At 38.5% G+C, this 16,313-nt stretch overlaps 1 protein-coding gene across 2 annotated transcripts in view; it reads left to right on the forward strand.

Moving 5' to 3' along the window:
• The window catches only part of PLCB1 (phospholipase C beta 1), a 449,952-nt gene that overhangs the window by 331,946 nt on the left and 101,693 nt on the right, over positions 1–16,313 (forward strand). For both annotated transcript variants that reach the window (XM_009906912.2, XM_054180087.1), the window contains exons 11-14: positions 2,396–2,553; positions 6,929–7,011; positions 13,216–13,300; positions 13,695–13,872. In XM_009906912.2, coding sequence (XP_009905214.1) covers positions 2,396–2,553; positions 6,929–7,011; positions 13,216–13,300; positions 13,695–13,872 — 504 coding nt within the window. The remainder of the gene's footprint in view (positions 1–2,395; positions 2,554–6,928; positions 7,012–13,215; positions 13,301–13,694; positions 13,873–16,313) is intronic.

Raw genomic sequence — 16,313 nt, forward strand, 5'->3', positions numbered from 1 at the left:
ATGAGTGATGAATTAACCCAACAGCGATGCATTTGCTGAGAAACTTGTAGAAGTATGGAACTGATCCGTAAGGGAAAACATGGGTCATATATCATGCTTATGTCATTTAGCACAGGCTTGTTTTGCTTAGCGTCCCATCAGGGATGATTTGACCAATCATATTCTTTAGAAAAGCGAGATTTTGTGAAAATCTGTTTCTTCTTATCCAATACCAGGTGAGGGGGTACAAATACTATGGAATTATGATAGATGCTGTGTGTGTTATAGAAAGGAATACATAATGGTTTTAGTTACCAATATTGAAAAGCCGTCTGTGTTCAAGACATTAAAAAGATCTCACCTGAAGCATTCCTGTTAGTGTCTGTGTTAGCACATTTCAGAATGCATCTATTAAAGGGATGGTTGGAAACAGATGCAAATAGAGACTCACAAAATAGAAATGTATTAATAATATATACAGAAAACGTGAAGAAACATTCCTAACGTTCCATATTTCAGAAAAATAAGCTGTTGAGACTATTAAACTGCTTGCTACCATTTTGCACTCTGAATGGGAGTCTTTCTGAAGACTGAGTGTTTTGGAGATTGAGTATCCTCTTACCCTTAGCAGAAATCCTTCCAAAACATCTGAGCCTTATTAATAAGATAGTGTGGAGAAATGTCATACAGCAAGCGATGCATGTCATGTTTTACTTAAGCACTTCTGAAGGTTAAGGATCTTGTAGTCCAAAATGCTTAGCAATAATAACAGCCAGCGTCTCTCAGGAAATACAGGTTGCTAATCATAAAACAGGTTGTTAATCCAGATTCGGTATGCTTTGAGGGAAAAGAAAGACAACATGAGAAGTTTTCTAAGTGAATGTACCTTGTTAGGAAGTAGAGTTCAGTGGATCCGTAGGACAGCAAAGTTTTCATAAGCAGATGCTTAGGGATGAGTACACAGAAATGTGTACCCTGACACATGCTCACAGTTGTTTGCATCCTGCAAACAAAGAGAGCTGCTCCTTACTCCAGACACTGGAAATGCAGCAGAAAAGCGTTTGAGTAAAGATAATGTGCCGTAATCACAGGAGAAGCACAGGAAAAAGCTACATTAAAAAAAAACTACAAACAACCAGACTGTCACTTTACTGACTCCATTTGAATTTTGAGAACCATCCAGCACTGGCCAAGTTCATGTTATAAACTTTTATTTCCCATTGTTTCAAACAGGAGCTGAGAAATCTTGTGGATTTCAGTAGGAGTGACGTTGATACCATATGGAGTATTTATAACTGCTCCAGCTCATATAGCAGACCCGAATGGTAAACAGGAATATTCAAACAGAAGAGGTTTCCCATTACAGTTTTTAGTGAAATGAAAAAAGATAAAACAGACAGTACTCTTTACAGTAGTTGCCAGTATAAACCTAGACACAGAACCAGAGACAATGAAATTGTGATTAATCTGCATTACGTTATATGCCAGTCTTGATGAATTATTTGTATGTCCCTCATCAGTGAAGAATGTTTAATGTAAATGAATTCACTCCCTCCTTACAAAGCAAGTGAATTCCCTTCAAGAAATCCAGGAAGGCTTTCTCAGGAAGTCTGGTACAAAGCAAGAAATTGCACCCACTTTCTTCATGTCTAAAACAAACATTAAGGCATTCTTCCATTATTTTTACCTCTCTGCTACAAGAAATTTGTATTCATGTGGCTGGAATCACAGGAGATTCAGGAGAATGCAGGAGATGAAGACTGTGGCTGGATATCCTTCCCTGAATACAACTGAATGTCTTTGTGGATTTCATTTTGGTTGTTTTAGAGTTCTTTTTTATGCTTAACAAGTTTGGGGAAAGGGGCATTTTCCTTTAGTTTTAGATTTATATTATGCAATTGTTGGAAACTGGTAGTTTAATTAAATTTCTCCCCACATCAAGTAGTATCACATCAGGAAATTTAGCTGACTGATGCAGTGTGCTGATTAGTGTATTAAATATTGATGTGAGATGGAGGAATGGTACCATTAGTGATTTTGCAGGAGGTTTGTTTTCTCTTGGTCTTGCTGTCCTGAGGCCCTCCTCTCAGTTTCACAGTGCTTATCAAAGAATAACAAAGTCTTTTAGAACTAATCCATTCTATTGTATTCATTTGATGCTGTCTATCAGAAGTTTTTGAATTTGGCTATTTCTCCTCACTCACAGCAGTTTAACTGATGGCAGAATACAAGCCATGACATTGACTCTGCCTGAGTTATTTCCATTACTTTCTTGTGCTTTTTGTATGCCTTTGAGTGTTATTCTTCTCAGCCAAGGGTAAAAGACATTGTTAACTCGAACTTTTATTAGATTATTTGTATTTATTCCTGAGGCTCAAAATTACTTCCCTTTTTTCATGTTCTTTTGCTGTCACAGCTGGACAGCTGGCCGGTAACTCATCGGTGGAGATGTACCGGCAAGTACTTCTGTCAGGCTGCCGCTGTGTGGAGCTGGACTGTTGGAAAGGACGCACAGCTGAGGAAGAGCCCGTCATTACCCACGGATTCACTATGACAACCGAAATATCCTTCAAGGTACAGCAACACAGCACACTGCTCTAGTTTTGTTTACCTGGGGCAGTTCCCTTCAAGTAAAGTGCATCATAAATACATTGTTAGAACATTACTGCATTAAGTCAAAGAGAAGAGAAATGTGAGGGCAAAAAGCTCTTTTAAGAAAAGAAAGAATCATTGGAAGGGAAGAGTTGCAGTGTTTGGACCTTTCAGAGGAAAAGTTTGTTGGTCATCATGGTGATAAGAGGAGAAGGGATGATATGATGTGATAGTCTCTGCCATTTGGGGTCTGGACTTGGTCCCCAAATCTGTGCTCTTGTGCCTGTCCCTGCAACTAATCTCACGGGTAGTGAAATAGAGTAGACTACAGACAGGTCTGAAAGATAAGGTATTGCTGCCACAGCTGTCTCGACACAGTGTTAAACAGGGCTGAATGCATCTGGAGGCAAGAGGATGGAGAGAAAGGACTGATTTGTGTTACAGCTCCCCAGCTCATGGCAGGGGAGGGGAGCTGGGTCAAAGGTCACAAGGATTTGAATTGCAGTAAGCAGTGTACTCTTTTTCTCTCCTCTGCCTGCTAAGTAGGAGTAGGAGACAAAAGTGCTGAACTGAGGCAGGAAACAGCAGCTAAAAAATGAGTGACACTATGTGCTGATACAGATACTTGGGATCAAATCCAGAGCACTGGAGGATGAAAAAGAAAAATCAGTATCTTTGGAGATTGTGCAGGGAGTATTTATGACATTGAAAACCTAAACTTATATTCTTTATTTCTCAATTTCATCTTCCATTTCCATTTCCTATGATAAAAGGTAGATACTATGCCCTTAAATCGTTATTTTCTTTTCATTCTTAAAGGTGTGTTTAATCTAGAGGGGCAGAATGGAGGTGTTTCCCTATAGTATTCATACTGGTAGTCAGCACAGCTTGTGATACATCAGAACATCATTTGTGAAGCGTGGAGAAATAATTGTTGTTCATCTGAGACACTAACTCACCATGGAAATAAGTTTCCAGACTTACCTGTCCATCAGAAGTTTGGAAAAATGTCTATTACTGAACTTGGGTTATGTTAGAGGTGATAGGTGTAGCTTCTCTTCTAGCTACAGCTTTGAAGCATCTCATACTTATGAGTTGTTGGGATGGGTTTGGGTTTTTTTATTCTTCTGATGCCTTCTTTTCGGAAAAAAGAAAACACCACCGACACAGAGACAAACCACCAAGTTTCACTTGCACCAGAGCACCCCTTTCTTTTTTCAGTTTGCTTTCTCTAATCATTCACTGATTAAGTTAATCACAGAAAAACGTAAAAGAGTCTTCTTGCATGTTTGTTATTAACTTTACAATTATGTTTATGTGAAGCCAATTATGTTTATAGGCATAGAGTTTGATTGCTGGATGTCCTTTAATTAAGGGTGATAGCTCTCAACTTCTTTGGTCGTGAGCAGGAATTTAAACAAAGTTGATCTGGTTCTTAAAGGAATCATTAACAGGAATGAGAATTATCGCTGGCTGTTTAGATGTTCAACCTAGGCACTGTGTTTGCAGGAAAGGTATTGGAAGGTATTTTAAGCTTACTCAGGAATTTCAGAGCAAGTATGTTTTTTCTCCATACAGAAAAATGTATCAACTGCTTGTTTCTTTTCAGCATTCATAGTGTGCTGGCTGAGGAGAAGCAGGATGATAGCGAAACAGTGTGTCAGAAGTGTGTGAATCAATTCAGAGTGATTGCTGCTCTTGCATGCTGAATTACCAGCTCATGCTTTTGGCATGACCATGGCCCACAGTGCTTCTATTCAGGCTGTCAGTTTTCACTGTTTCAGACAGGCTTCCTGAAGTACAAAGACAGAAGCAGTATATACTCACCATCCTTACGTTGCTTGGGGGGGGCAGGGGGTAGAGGGGGTTTTGATTGGTCTTTGCCTTGCTTAATGATGTACAGACATCAGTAAGATTTTTGACCTGTGTATTATGAGCTGCTGCCAGAGTGAGATTTTACAGGGAACCACAGTATTTTTCATATCATAACCAGGGATCTCTGCATGTGTACTTTGTACATACATAGATCTTGGAGATTTGTTTCAACTGAAGTATGGAACTTACCATGAGGTTCCTCTCTGACCACAGAAAATTTGCAATTACGTTTAAAGGCAGTGCAAGACTGAATCACCGGCATACTTAGTTTTTCACTGAACCAATACCTGAGCCTCTCATCTTCAGATTTCATCTGTGTAATCCTGACTTTACTCTTTCAGGTTATTTTTCCCATGCATGCTTTATTTCATCCCTTTGCAGTTGAAAATAAATGTATGGATGTACTCCACAGCTTGAGCAGTGTGTAGGAGAAAGGCCTTAGAACTGCTTTTGGCTGTACCTCTTATATCCAGCCTCAAGTGTTTTTAAGCCCTGCATGATGATCTGTAACCAATGGGAGGGTGCAGGTGGGTGGAGACAAAGCCAGCACTAATTTCCTGAGTGGAGAACATCTAGATTGATAGGACTCCAAGTTTATAACCCAATTCTTGTCGCTGCTGTTCAATTGCAATGGCAAAATTGCCTTGGTTGGTTTTGAGAATCCTACTGTTTCTGAACAGCATCAAGGTGGTACCAGCACTTGGTGATTTTCTGGAGCTGGAAAGAAAGTATGCAGTAGAAATCACCCTGTTACATACTCCCCTGTGGGAGAACTGCTGCTGTGAAACTGCAGCTTTCTACCTACATTCTCCCAGTGTTCTACACCATTTACTATTCTTCCAATAAATGCTTTGCCTTTTTGCTATCTTTAAAGCATAAAAGTCTGAATGGTTAGCAGCACATGGAGCATTTTAGTATTTGGTGTTTGCACTTTATTAAACAGTCATTCAGCACCTGTGTGCCAAGACATCATAGAAGAGATACAACAATTTGTCCATGAGCTACGCTTTTTCCTGTCTACATGGAGACTGTAAATTCTGTTTGTACCTTAGCTTATATCAGCAAACCTTGAGCTGACTTGTACTTTCATTTCAGCCCTGAATTCTGCAACCCAGCATCAGAGGAACGTACCAGAATCTCAGTTTTCATTTTAGAAAGTGGATTTCTTACTGTTACGCTTCTCAACCGAGCCTTTAGAAGTGCGATAAATGAACAAAAGAAACAATCAGAGGAGTCCTTTAAAATAGTTTTAAAATAAATAAATAATTTAGGGTTTAGACATCCTTTGGGATGGAGCAGGCTTGTGGGTTCTTACAAACTCCAGATTTTGACAGCTATGTGTATGGAAGGTTCTTTTGGAAAAAGATTTGTGTTCCAATAAGGAAGCAGTGAAAGTTTGCAACACGGGAGTGCATTTCCGTGTGGTGCAACCCACTAAAATCTCCATTATCAAACAATTCCTCTATTAGATTTTAGAATACATAGAATACATAGAATAAACCAGGTTGGAAGAGACCTTCAAGATCATCGCGTCCAACCCATCAACCAATCAAACACCACCCAAACAACTAACCCACGGCACCAAGCACCCCATCAAGTCTCCTCCTAAAAACCTCCAGTGATGGCGACTCCACCACCTCCCCAGGCAGCCCATTCCAATGTGCAATCACTCTTTCTGTATAGAACTTTTTTCCACAGGCCTCCCCACATCCACCAGGCGGGTCAACTTTCAGTGGTAATTTATCTCAAAATGTGCACAGGTGCTCATCAACTACAGTTGATGTACATGATGTACATGAGTACAATGTAACACATTAGGAGAACTTCCCCCAGGGATCAGTTCTGGATCCCATCCTGTTCAATGTCTTTATTGATGATTTTCAGTTGCTATTTTCAATCACAGATGAAAAGAAACTCTACAGAAGTTTCAGTTTCTGAGCCCTCTGTTCAATGATTACTAAGCAGCCCACTGTTTTAACTGAGTAATGCTTTTTCTTTTCTTTGTCTTTAATTTCTTTTGCCTTAAAGGCATCTCTTTCATACAAAAAATAACTAAAACTTTTAAGTCAGTGACTAAGGATTTTATGGATACATGCTTGTGCTGATGATGTTTAGAAGATATTAATTTGTCAGAGCATGTTTATTATTATGCAGAATGGTTCATGAAAGTCATAGCTTTAGGCATGGAACGACTCCATACAAAGGCCAAGGTTTACATTTAAACTATTGGTTTAGGCAGACATAAGCATTAAGAAATGCTGTGCTTGAGGTTCATTGGGCACTTGGGAGATTTGATTACAGTTCAGGCTGAAAAACTCAGCTGCTGCAAAAACACATCCAGAGCTTTTTGGGATGCTTAGAATGGAAGGTCTGATTTCAGTCAGTTTGGGTATCATTTAAAACCACTTCAGGTCTTTTCTGTCTTCAAATGCTGTTTCTTTGGAGACATAAATTTGTAACTGCATGTATCTTGATTCCTTAGGAAGTAATAGAAGCTATTGCTGAATGTGCATTTAAGACGTCGCCATTTCCAATACTCCTTTCCTTTGAAAATCACGTGGATTCGTAAGTAATTACCAAGTTTTCCTGTATGGTGTTAGATACTTTAATAAGGTCTGAGCATAGAATTAGATATGTCCTTGTGGCAGTTTTATTGTATGATACAATCAACAGCTCTTGCCCAAAAACTCCTTGTATCAGCCCAAGTAACCCAGATGATCAGACTGAATTGAGCTTGTTCTTAAAAACCTTCATGAAAGCTTTTGCATGAAAGAGAAAGTATGAATAATTGTAGGACAAGTTGTGTTAGCCTACAGTCTCAGTATGTCCTGCTGAAATGTAGTGGCAGTTCATCAAAAAGAAATAATATTGGACCCACTTGTGATCCTTCTGCACTATAAGCATGTTCGGTGCACAGAATTTGGTCTGTCTCTTGTGATCATTTCTATGGCCAAAATCGTAGACCAGCTAGGACTGCAAAATAGGTGATATGGATGGCCAGGAACTGTTCAGTTCCTTCCAATAAAATACCAGTTTGCCTGAGCTGTTTTCTTTTCCTTTTATATTTTTGTTACATAAAAAGTACATTTTTCTGTGCAAGAGAACAAAAAAATGAAGTGAGAACACTTCTAAATATGTCCCAGTGTTCTATATTATTACTGTTATAGTTTTAGTTATGATTTTTCTTTTTTTGAGTTTGACATTTACTTCATTTACTTTGGTTTTGAATACAGACACCACATGGTTCAAAGTGGGGTGACAGTAACACCTAACTTCAGTTTACCTTTTTTTGTTGTTGGTTGGTTGGTTGGTTGGTTTTTGTTAATGTGAAAGAACAAGTTTGGGGCAGCTATGAATGATTTCATACAAATCAGAAAACATGTTGGCATTTCTGCTTCTTGAAGAGGGAAAGGGTGAGGGCTAACTGCTTTTCCATTGTTTTAGGAAGAACAGTCTCATCATAAGGGAAGCAACTGGTAGAAGAAGCTATGTAAGAATGTTCTCAAGAACACATGACAATACTGATCAAAAATGATGTAGGCAGAAAAATGTAAAATCTGAGACCTGCCCTACACTACCTGTGTACCTTACAGTATGAGTTTGCACTGCCTCTTGTGGGCAAATATGTGCTTGCCCTGAGAACTGTTAAAGGCCACGATCCAGTGACCTGTAAATCCCACACAGTTAGTTCAGTCTTCCTCTGAGAGACCACACGGGCACTGTGTTTAATTTCTTTCTCTAATCATTACCCTCACACCTTTCTTTTTAATGTAATTTATTTCACTTTGGACTTGTTTATTCTCACCTACTGCTGTAGGGTTTAACTCACAATGCTTTACTCAATGCTTCCAAGTGCAACCTCTCATCTTTAGAAAACACCTCAACCATCATTCTGCAGGGTGTTATATTTTGTATTCATTCTTCTGTATTTGTTAAAATATACATTCACTGTGTTAGTATAAAGCAGAGAAAAATAACATCCAATTTATTTTAACTAGAAGAGTTACATTTTTCTTCCTTTAAAGTCATTGAGACTTAAATCTTAGACTAATCCAGGAATTTTCTATTTTAGGAAAATAAAGAAGTAAGCAATTCTATAATATAAATTCCTGTCAGATGTAAGTTACATAAAAAAGGTTGCTTACAAACTACAAAACATTGCCAAAATGAAAGGTGGTGTGATGTCTAAGAGTTGCTGCTGTGTTACTTCAGTCTTTAGAATTTTCCCCCTGGAAACCATTGGATCTTTCTCTTTAGAAAACTCCAATCATGCAGTAATAAACCATCCCTATGTGTGTTATTTGATGTCCTTTTCCATGCATTGCTATGTCATAGGTTTGTAGCAGAGCAAGTCAGCAAAACCAATATAAAATACCTTCTCATTCTGAGGCTTTATTGATTTGGTTTTTTTCCTGCAGTAAATCATCAGACTTAGTATGTGTGATTTCAAAGTTTGCTTTGGCTGAAAATAATTCCTAGTTATTTTACTGACACAATTATCTCTTCATTTCTTCACTACTTACTAGAGAAATCTGAAATTAGTCATGCCACTCACAGAAAACCTCACCTAATTTCATGGAATGCTCCTTTTGTCTTTTCATTTACTTGGAAAGTTCTTTTTCTCCCAGATCTTAAACAACGAGCTTTGCCCTGAGTATTACCAAAAAAATGCTCAGTGTTTATATAAAACTACTGTCAAACAAATTATTTGATGGTAATTCCTACTTTTCAGTGACCAAAATACATTACATAGTACATTTCTTCTTGCCTCTTTTTATACAATGAATAATTTTAAAAAAAGAGGTGAGCATATGGATTTTATAATATATACAACACTCCATATACCTTAGTTTATATAGAAGTGAAAACACGCAGACTGGAAAAAGTATTAAGAAAAGCTGTGATTATATCAAAAAATAGAAAAGTGCCCTGAAAATGTTGAAAAGACCTCGGGAAGACCTTGATGTTTGAAGCTGGGCTTGCAAGAAGATAAGCAATCTGCAAGTCTGAAAGCAGACACTCCATAATTAGAAATGTACTGATGACATAGCAAAAAGGTTAAGTGATCCTTGAGCAGTATCCATATAAGATTGCTTCCAAGATTAAATTTAATTACAGTTATTCATATTGCTAGTTTCTTGCAGGAATTGTTATTTCAAATATTAACAGGATTTTTATCACTTTTCCTTCCTGCACTTTAAATTATTTTAGACTTTTCTGGGAAGCAGCTGTGTCTTTGTCTTTGCAGAAGAACGATCTCTGCAAAAGTGATAATAAAACCACGTTAGGAGACATAGTCATGCAGTAGTGCCAAAGAGCCTCTGTGACTGACCTTCATAACAGGCATAATGTGAGCACAGTAAAACAAAGTGCAAGCAATACAGTCAAAGTAATGAACAAAATTCTTAATAATCTTTGTATTTCCATATCTCCAGGTATCGTGTTCTCACTTTAACTTCCCTTGCCCTGGCACATTTGGGGGGGCATACATAATTAGTGTGTGCGCTACCTGTGCATGTCTGCACAGAGAAAATCATAAAGCACATAAAGTCAGCTCTTTCCAGGCAGTCAGTTTTCATTACAATACACGACTGCTGACTGAGTTTCCAATAACAGTAGCGGTAGGTTGGGAAGTACCTGCTTTTTTGTTTCATAACACAAAAGGGGAAAAACACTGAAGCAGAGAAGTTGATATTTCAGCCTGTTGCTCTGGTTCATAATTTTAAAGAAGGGAAAATAAAAAGAAACTGATGTTCCAACTTTTTTAATACTACAGTTGTAATACATAATCTATATTACTGATGATCTATCTCTTAAACCATGTATACATACACGCACACACATACATATATATATGAAAAAGAGAGAACACAAGGAAGCTATCACTCAGTTAAATGATTGTGATCCTAAATATTTTTTTATTCCTTCTTAGGAGATTTTAAAAATACCTGTACATATAGTCCGGTTTACAAAGACAGTGATTTTTTTTTTTTCATGTCAAGATTTTCCTATTTTGGCCTTGTCAATTATTGCAAAACTTTTTTTATACTATGAAAACCCATTAATTCTTCACAGAATTTTTCTTTTCCTTCCTTTCTGCCTCTGGGGTACAGTGACATTGGAATTTATACTATTAAATAATGCCACATTACTGTTTTCTCTTTTGCAAAACTGAAAGTTCTCACTGTGCTCTCTTTGAGGTAAACATGTAATTAAACACAGATGATCAGAAGAATTTGTTCTAGCTGTGGTGATAGTTTGAAATTTGTTAGATTTAACTCCTGCTTTTTTTTTTTTTCTGGTCTTTTTTTAATTATTACTATTATTCCTATCAAGTTCTTTGTGCCCACTTAAAAATGCTGCTGAGTTTTGGTTTTTTTGTTTGTTTGTTTTTTAAATTATCATTAAGGGAGATGTCCCTTGAACTTTCTGGGGGTTTTGAGTATGGGTCTATTCAAATTATACACTGGTATCAACAGTAATGACCCCCAGAGCTATAGCAAATATGTGGGCTGCTTCTTGCAATAGTGAGATGCCTTCCCTTCCCTTGGTAGCTGCTGGTTGGAAAAAGCTACCACGTTGGTTGTAGCCTCCCATTGCTCTCTCCATTGTGGGTTCTTAGTTCCACTGCTTTGCTTGTCTACATCTGAATTTTCCATCCTCAGCTAAAAGTGACTTCTAGCTTTTTTTGCAGAATTGGCTGGATGCAACAAAAGCATTAATGTAATTTTGCAGTGATTTAAATTGCATGCAGCAGCTACGAAGCTCTGTGAAATAATTCAAAGCCTCCTCACAATGTATTTTGTCAGTGAACCTGTATCTACTTCAAGGGACATCCAAGAATGCTGATCTGTAGGAAATGACATTTTCTGATTCAAATGCCACCCAGCCTTTATCAGAGCTCTGCTTTGGCTTTGCTGGCCCCAGGAAGAGCTGCAGTGCCAGGTGCTCACTTGGTAGCTAATGACAAGCTAGCCACAGAGGTGGTTGTATTCATAGTTTGGAAGAGAAAAATGAGCACTCGTTTCTATACTCAGCACTATTTTGTCATGAAAAATAGCTCCATGGTAACATAACCACTTACAGCATTTGTGTATCTTCCATGATACACAGATTATAATGATAGTAGTTAAGCAAGTGATACTGAGCAATATAAACTTGTCCTTTAGCTGAGACTTCTCAACAAAGTATCAAAAAAAGGAAACTTTTAAAGATACCTAAGCTCAGATGTTACAGAATTTAAACAGGCACATAAACCAAAAATACAGTTGTCTAAAATTAGAAAGAGAGCAACTGTTGCACTGAGGTGCATTCTAAGAGGATTTGAGCAGTATAACCTATCTTCAGTCCTAAAACTCCCATCACTGACATGCAGGAATTATTTCATTCTTTGGTTACACTTTAGGAAGTAGTTTACAGAGAATTGGAATAGAATTAGAATAGAATTAACCAGGTTGGAAAAGACCTTCGAGATCATTGTGTCCAACCTATCATCCAACACCATCTAATCAAGTAAACCATGGCACCAAGCGCCCCATCCAGTCTGTTCCTAAACACCTCCAGTGATGAAATTACATTTACTTCTGCAAGATACCATGAAAACACCTGAAGTAATTTACTATGGTAAAATTTGAAACTGTATCGGAATCTGACCACACACCCAAACAAGCTTCTTATTATTACACCCTGATCCTCGCCAAGGTAGCTGTCCTGATATGTTGGTCCCGGTTATACACATGTAGCAAGCATGCACTATGTAATCATATGCTTATAAAATGTTATATCAGCGCTTATTACAGCACTTCACCTAACTGATATAATACATCTTATCAGCAGCACAATTATATCTATGCTATGACTTCTACCAGTGAGGATATGGCAGGTGATTGCTTCTGTGTGAGGAGAGCAGTACAGAATTTTAGTGCAAAACCAGCCCAGGAGGTCTGTGGATGAATCAGTGCTTTGTGAAGTGCAGTGCAGAGGGGCAGCTGCAGCTCCAGGCAGGGCTGTGCCTGAACAGACTGTCAGGCTGCACAGGCACATCACCCACATTGCATGGGCTCACAAACAGGGTAAGAAAATGAGCTGCATTTTAGCAGAAAAGCTGCAGTAAAACTAACTAACTGCATTTTAGAAGTCTGCACTAAAATTAGCTACGTCTTTACTAGCGCATATAAATGGTTTTGAGACCCAGGCAATGTCTTCTTGGTGTGGCTGTGCCATGTAGACATGCTGAGTAAGGTGACAGGTACCCTTGGCTTGAGAATAGAGACACCCGCACAGGCAACTGCTTTCTGTGTAACTGGTCTCTGTGCCTTAGGTCAGATATGACAAAAGGAGAGAAAACTCCAAACGGAGTTGGAGGGGGGGTGTGAGAAGAATGACAAGCATGGCTTCAAGTTACAAAAGGAGAAAAATATTGAAACAAAAATATTGCCTGAAAGAGACAAATTCGTGTAATGATTATTTCCCTGAAGGTAACAACTGACAGCCTCAAGTTTTCTTTGTTGTCTCAGTGCACGGGAGTGTTAGAAGATCAATTTCACTGTTATTCAATTGGCTAGGGCCTTTACTTCATGTATGATCCTTTTGATAAGCTCTATCACAGAAATCAGAGTAATTGCATGATATATCTAGGTCTCTGAAAAATTCACAGCAATTGGATCAGGAAATTATACCTAGTTTAGGGATATTAGATACTCCATTACTGCTGCTTTTATTCTGTAGCATTAGTAGGACTCATATCTTTCTTTCTTTTCTCCCCTTTAGCCCTAAACAACAGGCAAAAATGGCAGAGTACTGCAGATTAATATTTGGAGATGCATTGCTTATGGATCCTTTGGAAAAATACCCGGTAATATGGTTTGGTATTTATCAGATCACAAATGTCTGTGTGAATTTTTGTTTAAGTGTTTCAGCCCTCCATCTCCACAGACAGCCTTTCAAAACAATGTCTAAAGGAGGGGGTTAAATAATGTGAGCTGTTTGTGATGTAAGCCTATAATTTCTGATGCAGAGATTCTCCTGGTACAGTGAGTTGTAATCTCCTAAATGCAATTGATTCTTGTAGCTGCCATTTTGTAATGTAGGCTTTCATATTTGAACTAATACTTAAATTAGGAGTGTAGACAATTCATTTTAACAGGGCTTATAGAGGTCACAAAATTATCTCACATCATATGGGCCCTAAGAAATTCCCATAAGCTCATTTCTCTTGTTGTAACAAATTTCTCATCCTTTTCATCAAGCTTGAACCTGGGGTTCCTCTCCCAAGCCCTATGGATTTAATGTACAAAATTCTGGTGAAGAATAAAAAGAAGTCACATAAGTCTGCAGATGGAAGTGCAAAAAAGAAGCTCTCAGAGCAAGCTTCCAACACATGCAGTGATACATCTAGTATGTTTGAACCTTCCTCCCCTGGTGCAGGTATGAATTGAATTTACAAATATATTTCTTCCTAAAACATGAATGCTGAACTACAACTGTAATTCATTTATGTTGCTCTGGCAAGGTAAAGATAAACTAGTGGGGCCTGCTCGGTAAGACACAACATAAGTGTTGTTGATCCAGGCATCTTTGAAGGCTCGTGGCTGAGGATCACTGATTACTGAGTCACAAAACTCAGTGATGTGTACTGACATTTCTCATTTACCTTGGGAAGCAGTGCGAGCTGCCAACTCCTCCACCCTTGTGTACCTTTTCTATCTGCTCGAGCCCAATGCCAAATATAAATGGGTTTACTCTATTGCCTCTGAGATGTGCCAGCATTTGGTGCCCTTTTGGACTTAACCCACTGCACAAGAGAATTACAGTGGTTCTGCAGTGTCTTAAAGTTTAGGGTATCTGTGAATGAGGTGTCAGTTCCTTCATGCAGGCAAGGGTCAACCCACTGCTGTCCTGCCTTAAGTGGGAACACCTCACAGATCTCTGTGCAATGTCCTATAAGACGCTTTTCTGTTCCAAAGATAGAAACAGGCAAAAATAATACTGCAAACAAATATTGGTTACCATCAGGAATTGTAGGGAATGTAGCCAATGGAAATTTGTTCATTACTAGCAGATTTTTTTTAATCAGAAATTAAGTAGAAAAGTTCCTATAATGTAATGCATATATTTTGGTAATGCCTAGAGGAGCTGCAGGGGACCATTGGGAGTGTTGGTATGCAAAAATGAGTAAGAGATGGTCTTTGTCCTGAAGAGCTTAAAGCCTAACTAGAAAAGACAAAGGGAAATGAAGATAAATATGACAAAGTAAGGATTTGCTTAAACCACAGGATCAGATTAGCAGCAGGACAAACAACAAAATGTGTGTATCCTTATTTCCAGACCAGTGTCTGTTCCCTGCACTGGTCTTCTTTCCATTAGGTCTGAGATTTTTGATTGCTAAAAGCATAGACTTTTATGCCCCACTGGTAGAATACTTACAGAGCAAATTGAAAGCTCCACTGGAATATAAGTTCATTACCACTTGCCATTAAAAAACATTTCCATTGTTTGTAATTTTTTTCTATACTTGGATTAATTGAGCTGAAAATTTTCATCTGGCAGCTTGCCTCAAGCCATATTAAAAATATCCTGCTGTATTTGTGGATAATATTGCCTATCCTATTAGAAGGAAAGAAAGTTTTCAACTGTTGTGTGAAGAAACTTTGAAAAGGGCATGCTTTGGAGCAGGGCTTGTATTTCAAAGGAGGATTCACACTGTTGTCAGAGTTATTTGATGCTGTTTCTTAATTTGCTATAGACAAATGCTGGACAACAGAAAAATAAGTGTGCATATGCCATCTGACTCCTTTCCAACACTTGAAATCAACCCTAGGTTCCTAACTACATTTTTGTGCTATCACAGAGTAAGCACCCATTTTGCTATGTGATTTCTTTGGAGTGTCTGATGTTCCTGGAGGGGAACAGCTTTGTCTCTTAGGAACCTCTCTATCAGCTTTTGTAGGAAGAGACCTGTAAATCTAGATGTTGACAATGGTAAAAGGCAGGGGGTTCAGTCCCTTAAGAGGGTGTGTAATTTTACAAATTAACTGTGAATATTATGCCTGTATTACCTATATAACATCCTCTTTTAACTGCAGTTTATGAAGATGCATGCTTACAAATTTAAAAAAGCTATTACTGAGATTGCAAAATTGATGTGGTCATTTGGTTCATCTCTGACTGCCAAAACATATTACATTTAATCCTTCTGTCAGCCACTGTTTCTCCTTTAGGAGCTCTGCCTCTTTTGGAGAATGCAGTTAGTCAATATGTTTTCTCTCTCTTTCAATATTTGATCCTAAAGGTATCCTAAAGCATCCTCATCTTGTAGTGAAGTTCTGTGGGGGTTGCCAGCCTGCTTATGAGAACTGAATTTATTCAAACAATACCTGTTGGAACTGAGATACATTAAGCCACTTCTAGGGTCAGCTGAGTCTGAGAGCACTTAAGAACAGTTTAGGGGTGACTGACAAAGAATACATAGAACAGAATACATAGAATAAACCAGGTTGGAAGAGACCTTCAAGATCATCGCGTCCAACCCATCAACCAATCCAACACCACCTAAACAACTAACCCATGGCACCAAGCACCCCATCAAGTCTTCTCCTGAAAACCTCCAATGATGGCGACTCCACCAGCTCCCCAGGCAGCCCATTCCAATGGGCAATCACTCTCTCTGTATAGAACTTTTTCCTAACATCCAGCCTGAACCTCCCCTGGCGCAGCCTGAGACTGTGTCCTCTTGTTCTGGTACTGGCTGCCTGAGAGAAGAGACCAACATCCGTCTGTCTACAACCTCCCTTCAGGTAGTTGTAGAGAGTAATAAGGTCACCCCTGAGTCTCCTCTTCTCCAGGCTAAGCAACCCCAGCTCCCTCAG

Source organism: Dryobates pubescens, chromosome 3 (assembly GCF_014839835.1).
Source record: "Dryobates pubescens isolate bDryPub1 chromosome 3, bDryPub1.pri, whole genome shotgun sequence".
Classification (NCBI taxonomy): domain Eukaryota; kingdom Metazoa; phylum Chordata; class Aves; order Piciformes; family Picidae; genus Dryobates; species Dryobates pubescens.